General features: G+C 28.9%; 1 protein-coding gene across 1 annotated transcript; it reads left to right on the top strand.

The window, feature by feature from the left end:
* Window positions 1-981: 981 nt before the first annotated feature.
* LOC113403852 (nischarin) lies at window positions 982-8,664 on the top strand. Its single transcript, XM_026644471.2, has 4 exons — window positions 982-1,551; window positions 1,714-1,960; window positions 3,008-3,126; window positions 7,766-8,664. Exons 1-4 carry the CDS (start codon window positions 1,111-1,113, stop codon window positions 8,354-8,356), a joined length of 1,398 nt encoding a protein of 465 aa, XP_026500256.2. The 5' UTR covers window positions 982-1,110; the 3' UTR covers window positions 8,357-8,664.
* Window positions 8,665-9,908: the final 1,244 nt, after the last annotated feature.

Here is a 9,908-nt window from a genome sequence, read left to right as displayed (position 1 = left end):
TCCGGCATAAACGCTCTTAACACACGTCATAATATGACGATTATGCATATTATGCTCATGGCCACGCATCAACTTTGCATCGGTACTATATTATATATGTATATAAATACAGACAAATTAGTCTGAAAAGAAAGTAAGCTAGTGTAATTTCAGTAGTTCGGGATGGGATTTGATTCGGGTTTATGTTTTTTACAATTATGCTCCAATCTCTCTATATATCTTTACAATCCCTCACAATCATCCAATTGTTTTCCTTATGACAGCTCAATCATTTTTAAAATAAGAAATAGTGTTACATGCCAGTATTAAATGTTATCCCATAAAATAATATTAACTAAAGTTGTACAAATTATTGATCAATTAATTACAATAATAATTGTATATATTTATAATATGTGATATTATTAATGATATAATTAATTATAATATCCTATGACGTAGCACCGTATGGAGGCTAGGGCTAGTCTCGTAACACTAGTTATTGAAAACGCTCTTTGAATAATAATTGTATAAAAAATAGAAAGAATGAATGTGTATTCAAACAATAATTGATACATAATTACTTTTTTTTTAATTTAAATAAATAACAAGCCATATATAGAAATATCTCATATTTCTATTGTAACATTTAAGTGGTTTTGGAGCCTTTAAAATTTTAAAATTGCCAGACCATATTGTTTAATACATTATTACATAATCATTTTTATTATTCAATATGACTTTATTTACAAGCTTATAAAAAATACTAACAGTATTTAAAACGGGATATTTACCATGTTTTTTATTTTTATTTGGTGGAGCTTATACGTTATATCGACATTCGTATAATTGAATTGAATATAAAACCAATATAATATGTATTGAGCAAATTTTATTATTTCAAGAAAATTATAAAATGTAAAATTGATTCTGAATTGAATATTCAGAACGTCAAAATCACATTTTAGAAATGTCAAATGTCATCATTTACGTTATAGTGTTGACTTAAGAGACTGGTTTCTGTATTATTTCTGTATAAGGCTAGTAGCGCATCAAATAAAACTTCACGGTCAATTTCCGTCATTACATCACTTGAAATGCGAAATTAATCCAATTTTCGTAAACGTAAAAATGTCGTCGTTTGTAAATTACCGAAGCGACAGCACAGTGAATGTCGTGGAAGCTTTATCCAAGGATAATGTAACATTTTATAAAATCGTTGTTAAAGTGGGATCTGTGCAATGGGAAGTTTTACATCGGTACAATGATTTTGTGGAACTCCACGAGAAGTTAGTGAGTGACCATGGCGTGGCGAAAGATTTATTGCCACCGAAAAAAGTTATACGCAATAAAACACCTAAATTCGTGGAACAAAGACGTGAAGCGTTAAACGATTACCTTAAAAATGTCTTTAAATATTTATTGCTCACGATGCCATCAGAGTTCGCGCATTTCTTGCACTTCAACTTGTATGATATATTTTTCCTCTTACAAGATCTGGCTAAAAAACTTTATTTAGAAGGCGACAAGTTATTGGAAAATGAAAAATCACATAAATTCAGCATACTTGAGGTAAATTTAGTTTTTCCCTACTTGTTAAAAAAGGAAATTAAAATCAAATCAAACAAAATTATGTAACTCAAGATACAGTAATTGATGCATCAAATTAAGGATTAAATTTATCTCATCCTCAATATCTGTAATACTTAATATATATTATAAATGTTATTTCAGTTACATGCTATAAGTGAAAGATTTAAAATGGCATGCCCACCGACAGAGAAAGTGGATCAAATGTTCGACTTCAGCCACATACTGGATTTCTGTTCTCAAGTGAGATCACTCAGCATCGAAGGGAGCTATGAGAAATTGGGAATGAGTAATATAATACCTAATGAACTTTACTTTGATCTCATATCATTTAAATCATTAATTGATTTAAAAGTCCTCGGTGTTCCCATGGGATGTATACAAAGTGTGGGTAAGTTAATGGCTTAGTCTCATTTATTATATATATTCAGATGAATAGATCTAACCTTACCTATTGACTAATTACTAAATAGAAATAACAAACTATTGTAATCTAGGAATTTAGTAATGTGAGTGCTAACTTTGACATAATTAGTGAAGTAGGTAGTGAATATCTCTTGTAATGGCTATTGGTATGTGCAAGATGATGTCAAGTGACGAATTGTATATTTTATAGTGACTATATGTGAACTTAATCCAATCAGTTATTAACTTTATGACTGATGGAACTCATGATAGTGATGAAACATATTATGATTTAATTTATTGTCATTTAATATTTAATTATTGGCCCTCATTGGTATGTAATGTTGATTATCGATTTTAACTTTTTAATAAATATTATTGTTGTATTATTAACTTTGTCTATGCTTTGTATTTATTATTATGAAATAAAAAAAAAAACCACTATGTTGTATAATAATACATGTTTTTTAGCAAAGATCTACATGTTTATTATATAAATTATGTAAGTATCATAAAAGGAAACACAGATACATATTTAAAAATGTATATCAGAAGCCATAGATAAGATAATTAAACAAGATTAGGCAGTTTACACTAAAAATACACATTTTAAACTTGACTTATGCAATCTGCAACAATATTTTCCAAGACAAAAAATGAATAACTGCTCGAACAGGGTTATTAATTAAACCATTACATATTTTATAAGTACTTTACAAGTCATAATATTAATTAAAACTCGTAACGTCATAATTTTATATAGTAATATTAATTTGTATAATATTTTAAGCTTTCATATAAATATAATAGTTTGTAGTATCAGGGTAGATACAGAACACCTATATACAAAATGTGTTTATATGTTGCTTATATTTGTAATATAGTTTATTCATGTTACTGTAATATCAGTAGCTGTATAGATAATTGTTGTTTGAAATAATATAAAGTAATAATAAATTTCTAAATTTATTAATAATAAATCTATAATCCATATTTGTAATAAAATAAAAGTAATTATGATTTTTTGTTTCAGGGAGCCTGCGTGAATCACTCGTTAGTCTGTCTGTGCATATAGCCAGTGTCGTGACTTTGAATGAGTTTCTGCTCGTCGACGTTCTACACAAGGATCAGTCCAGTCTCGCTGACACTGTGGTAAGTGAACAATATTTCTTCTTACATACAATCATACTAATATTGTAAATATGAAAGTAACTCTATGTTTGTTTATGGTCATCAATGATAGGCATATAAATTTTCACGAAAGTTATTCTTTTATAAAAGTGGAGTCACCTGCTAGTACATACATATGTTACATATAATAAACCTATTTATAGTGATTCTTATATTTTCAATTCTTAATTATTTAAATTGGAATTTTGTGAAAAAAGATCATTCTTGTATCAAATACAAAGTCAAAAATCTTTATTCGATATGGAAGTGTTACACTTGCTTATTGATAGTCAAATATCTACCACCGGTACGGATATTAACACCTCGGACCTGAGAAGAACCGGCGAAAGAAACTCAGCGAATTTATTTATTTTTTACAAGTATTTATTTCATGTACAATAACAATGAACATATTTTCGTCATTTGAAACAGCCTGGAGGCGATCATCTACTTTACTCATCAACTAAGAAGTAATTGTGTCGTAATTGTATGCTATTGTCAGTCCCAAAACAGAAAGTGCTTATTTTGTTAAAACTCTTGAAATGTTTCTTGTATGATACGGTATTGCTTATAGATAACTATAAACGAGCTATTAAGCTGATATAAAAATTGAAAAGTACGCAAATGTGACAAAAATAAAAGATTTTAGCTTCAGAAACGTTTCGCTCAAAGTTACACGTTTAAACGTTGCACCTAAAGTTCGAAGTTTCCATTGTATATCATTAGTTTTGACGCCTCTGTTTTCCGTCTATTTTTTAGCTAAGCAACAAGTCTTTCAAATCTTACGCATGTCTAACTATAGACCAGTCAGTTGTGTCAACAATAAACGTCTATCGTTTACGATAGTGCTTCTCAATCGTTATAAAATTGGGGAGCACTAAATTGATGATTTGCGGAACAGGATACATGTAATTTAATGAAGGATTATTTTTTATTGACTTAAAAGTATGCAATGAGGAAAAAAACATCTTAAGCAATAAAAGGTTCCCTGTGGACAAGTAAAAGAAAGCATATCGTATCGCACCCATTGCAAGTAATGTTGAAAAATAATGTTCTAAAATTAACCTTTCCAACTTTTTTTTATTGTATAGGGGCCATTCATTTATTACGTAATACGATGTCTTATGTTTTCTTATAAGGTAGTGGGAAGTAGTCTCGATAGTTCTTACGTAATATCAAAAAAATGCACAAAGTTAAAATTATTTGAAAAAGGTTCGATTGTCGAGGTTCGAATTCCAATTCCATGGCAACGGGCGGGCCAAAAAATAAATATTATTAGTACCTTTGAAATTACAAATAAATACATCAAAAAATTGATTCTTTAAAACATAAACATTAAAATAAACCAAACGAATATTCATTTTTTCCTTTAGATTCTTACGTAATAAATATTAAGCTGGGGTGGAGGGGGTCGGCCTATTCTTATTTTTTCTTATAATAAGGGGGTCAAAAACAAGCGAAAATAGTCTTACGTAATAAATGAATGCCCCATACTTATTTAATTTTTCATTAAACATTAGTATTGACATCAAGGTAAAATAGGATTCCACGGACAACAGATTGAGAACTACTGGTATACGTAGCTATAGTATTATCTATTAAATATTATAAACGAACAATGTTGACTGCAATAGACATATTTAATTAAATATATGAATAATAAAATAAACATTACCATCCTAGTTATGACTAGGTTATCGGACATCTGCTTAGTCATTTCAATGATTCAGATAACATTTGTTTTCGTTATGAATTAGGTTATATCACCATTTAATAGGTTACAATTTAAAATAATTTTATCTAATATACGTTATACTATCGATTTATTGCGCCTTTACTCGTATTATTAAATATTATTAATAATACGATGCGTGGACTTATATATTTTAGTAAAGTATGTATTAATATTTTCATTTTAATAATTTTATTGTATATTATTTTCAAAGATTTCGTTGTATTTGGAAGGTTTACCAAGTATTCCTCTGCGGTCAAATCACACTTCCATTTAAAAGTTGCCTCTTTGCTCGTTTGACATTTTAGACACAATAGTCTATTTATATCAACTTTCAGTGCAAGTGTGTTTAGTTACTTAGCTATTTATTTTATAATCAATCATATTGTTCTAAAGCTTTTATGCAATGGGAAATCGTTACCTTATCCTTTACATATAATAAAATTGGAGTGTCTGTTTGTAATATTAAAATAACCGCGTTTTACTAAATGCATATGTAGGTATACACGGTACATATTTACGAGAATAACATTTTGTCTGTCTGTTTGTTCCGGCTAATCTCTGGAACGGCTGGACCGATTTTGACGGGACTTTCACTGACAGATAGCTGATATAATAAGGAGTAACTTATGCTACAACAATATTTTTTTTTGTTAAATTCAAACGCCCACGAAGTCGCGTTCACAGCTAGTTCATGTATTTATATGATGTGTACAATATGGTAATATTATTAAAAGACGTAATATAAATGTGTTTTACATTGTAGTTATTTCGTAATTTATTATACTTATGTGTCTACTTATCTGTATAAGTTACATATGCTTTGTTTTTAATTAGAATTATATAATGTTATTAAAAGCTCCTATAACTGATCATTCAGCAGTTTTAACCTGTTTGAATGCTAATTGTCAATTTACCTCCAAAGAAAATTTTATTAAAAACAAACTAGATTACGAAGCATTACTAACTGATATAAAAACCTAACCTAATTTCAATTTTATTTTAAAAGCAATTAGTAAATCAACACTCTACTTACCTTATGAATCATACATTCAGGGTCATAATTCCCAAAAAATACCAATATCTAAAGCCTCGGACAACTCCAGGACTCGTTTGTTGCATAGAAAATCGAAACCGCATGCACCTTAAGTGCAAGTCTAATCCTTACAACGAAATATTGATCATCTCTGACATGGAAACCACGTATACAGTTAATTTCTGAAATAACTCGGAAACGAATTTATATATTTAAATTTCTGTGGCAGATTTAAAAGTTATACAGTTATACTACAATAGAGTAAATAACATTTTGAACATATCTATCTTAAATCATTATACTTGCAAGCATAAAATGAATAATTGGTTTAAGTCATAATCATATCAAATTGAAAATCTCTTTGAAGTCTCAAAATAAAAGAGTCAACTAAATATATTTGTTTTCCTTTTTTATTAATATCTTAGTCAAATCAAACACATGCATACACATACGCACACATACACATCTAAATATATAAATACATCAAATAATTGTACTTCTATTCTGGTAACAAAACACACACAACCTACTATATCTTAAGTAAATAGCCTGATAATAATAATAAGGAAATAAATCAAATACGTACGCTTTCCTTTATATAAGAATAGCTTTATCTCAACATTAATTTAGATATTCGGAAGGAATAGTAGCTAAAGTACAGGCTCGGCCTAGTTTAGGTACTAGTGCAAAGTGCATCACTTAAAATATATTTAAAAAAAAATCAACAAATGTAATAAAATAAAATTTGTAAAATAATTTTAGTTCATAGTTTTATTGGATAATATAACATACGATATAATACCCGCATGAATTACTCTTAACACATATATATTTATATATGTTTATAGATATTTGGTTGACTGGCAAAGTGATACTAATAACTATTAATCTAATACTAGTGGGTAGCACGCGAAACTTCGCGTTTATTCAACAGATTTTTACAAATTTCCAAACATATAATAGGTTTTGTTTTGATTTAATGTTTGTTCTCACTTTTCTGTTCTGTTCTCACTGTTCGCACTTTTACATTTGTTTTTTTTTTAATATATATTTATAGCGCCTCTGTTTGCCCGGCCAGTAACTTATTCCGCTCTCTAAAATAATTCTTTGTTAAATCGTAACAATTTAGTAAATTACAATTAAGAATCCTTTTCAATTTTCTGCACATCTAAGGCTGGATCTCGATCTGTGTTCAAAATAACACCATAACCGATCTTCTACGTGCAGCTGTCGTCCCTCATTATCGTAGTAATCAGTATTGTAGGACAAAATCGCCTTACACTATTAAATTAATATAAAAGAATAGTTACTAATAAATAGTATATAATATAAAAGAAATATTTTACAGCCTAGTACATATAAGCAACGTGAAACAGAATCATATGAATAAAACAATTTACATGCTAAATTAATGTAGAAAGTATATCTTAAATTCCATTTCACAAATGACGGTAAGTCATCTGATGGTAAGTGGTCATCGCTGCTCGTTGACATTTTAACAGTAATGTGTAAGGAATATTAACAACTCCTTACATCATTATTGTTATATCGTTTCATCATCATCGCTTAAACTGGAACGAAACCGACCAATAATTGCTGTTTGGTGGTCATATGTGACGAGAGCGTGGTACTCTTCTAGAGTCTACTAATAAAAAAATTGTACTGACAACGATTGATTTTCATTATATTGCTCTATTTCTACCATTTTTCGATTTACAGTTTCTTGGTTACAGTAAATTATATTAAATGAAATGATAATCATAAAATAAGTTTTTAGCTTTAATGAATATGCTATTTATTATTAACCCTTATTAATTATTATAATATAATAATTGTTTTGTTTTTTTTTTCAGATATGGAAGAAATTGACAGTTATAAACTTTGCAAGCAACAACATTGACAATGTCGACTGGGCAATCAGATTAGTGCCAAAGTTACAGCAGCTGAATCTGTCTTCAAACAAACTGACCGAGTTATGTGATATATCGTGCCTTCACGATTTACAAGTGCTCAACTTGTCCATGAATCGCTTCTCGATGTGTTTGAACTGGCACGCTAAAATAGGCAATATTGTTAAAATAGATCTTTCACAGAATAAAATCGAATCTCTCCAAGGTTTTTCTAAGCTTTATTCACTAGAAAGTTTGGACCTTGGCTGTAATCTTATCGATGATGTTGAAGAAGTACAATATATATGCAATCTGCCGTGCTTAGAGTATCTGTGGTTAACGGCTAATCCTGTAGCGTCATCCATAGACTATAGAGTTAAAGTCATCGAGCAGTTTAACGCTCGTATGTCAGAAATTTGTTTAGATAACGAGAAGGCTTCGGAAAAAGAATTGGACACAGCTAGGGTCTTACAGGCTTTAAGAATAGTTAAAGAAGGTAAGACTCCAAGTTTCTTGCAAAATAATAACTCAAGTCATAGTTTTAATAGAAGTTGACGATATCTGACTAATTTTATAAATTAATTGAAAGTAAATGGAATTTTATTAAATTATATAACAAGCATGTTACATAGTAACACGTCTTATTAATGTATTTTACATGTAGTGATGCAGGACATTCCATAAATGGGTGCTCAGTTATATTTAGAATAGTTTGTAGTGTAAGAGACACGGTGAGATGTGTTAGAATTCTGGTTAAATATATTTGCCATAATTTTTAATGAATGGAAAAATGTTGCATGACGAAATAATTTTATAAATAAAAATATTAAATTATCTGCGTCGTTGGTTCTAGTAGCTTTAAGAGACGAAGTGTTGGGTTCAAATCATGAGTCTGTAACACGAAGTAAGAAATACAGAAGCATTACACCTATGCCTCGGCGACACGCACGACCCGCACCTGATACTCACTAGAGTGATGTTGCGCACCTTATCCCTCGTTGCTGTCCATCTAGCTGAATCGTTTACTAGAACCAACGTTACTTAATGTTTTCCTCTTGTTTTTACTTTTTTAATACTTAATTTTGAAACAATTTATAAAATAGTAAGTGGTAATTCGATTTAAATGAATAAAGCAAGTTCACATGCAAAATTTTCCTGAGACACATCTCATGGTATTTCTAACAGTCATGGAATTGACTCTGTATTTGTATTGTAGATTTACAAGTCGTTTTGACTCTTCGGTGTGATAATAATAAGCTTTATATGTGATACTTATACTTGTAACTAACTATTGAAGCTAGAATAATACCTTTGTGATGGGTTACTAAAAATATCGACTGTGTTTATTTTGTATTTGTATTTTTTGTTACTAATTTGACAAAACTAAATGATTCACTATCTCTTTTTAACATTATATATGGGAAAGAGATGACACCTATTTCAATCGAAGTAGAAGTAAAAATTTACATATTCCAAGAAATTTCTAATAGCTCTGCTGTATTGTTTACTATAATGCTACTTTCACGGGTCCATAATTAATATTAAAGTTTATTCAATCAATACTATTGCATCAGTTTATTTGTCTGTTCCCCCTTTATTGGAATAGACTAAACATTAAAGTCAAAATTGTCTATTGTCGTATCCACTCCTTATTTACGCATAATTGAAATTGAAAATAAGGATAATATAGTAATTCTTTGAAACATTATTAGTTTAGAAAGGATACTGATTTATTTTTAGTTCTGTCAAATAGTCTAGTTAAATTCTAAACCTTAGCAACATCGATGCTCATTGTTCAAACAATACTGGTGCAAGTTTGTTACTCTAAAGTAATTTATTTATAAGTTTTTCAATAGTATTGTTTATTTAAGTATTATTTTATGGCTGTATTTATAAATATAGTACTATGAATTAATCAAAAATACACTTATTTGTAAGTTTAACTTTATTTTGATATATAATATATAAAAATAAAAGTATCAAACATTTTGTTAACACTATTTATTATGAATTATCATATAACCTATTATTATAATACATTTATCGTCATAACATAGAAAAAATAGTTTCTACTCGACTATGTAGAAATAAATTTACATCTTTTCAC

This window comes from Vanessa tameamea, chromosome 20 (genome assembly GCF_037043105.1).
Source record: "Vanessa tameamea isolate UH-Manoa-2023 chromosome 20, ilVanTame1 primary haplotype, whole genome shotgun sequence".
NCBI classification, from domain to species: Eukaryota; Metazoa; Arthropoda; class Insecta; order Lepidoptera; family Nymphalidae; genus Vanessa; species Vanessa tameamea.
The sequence above is the reverse complement of the archived record's forward strand: the minus strand, read 5'-3'. Positions and strand labels throughout refer to the sequence as shown.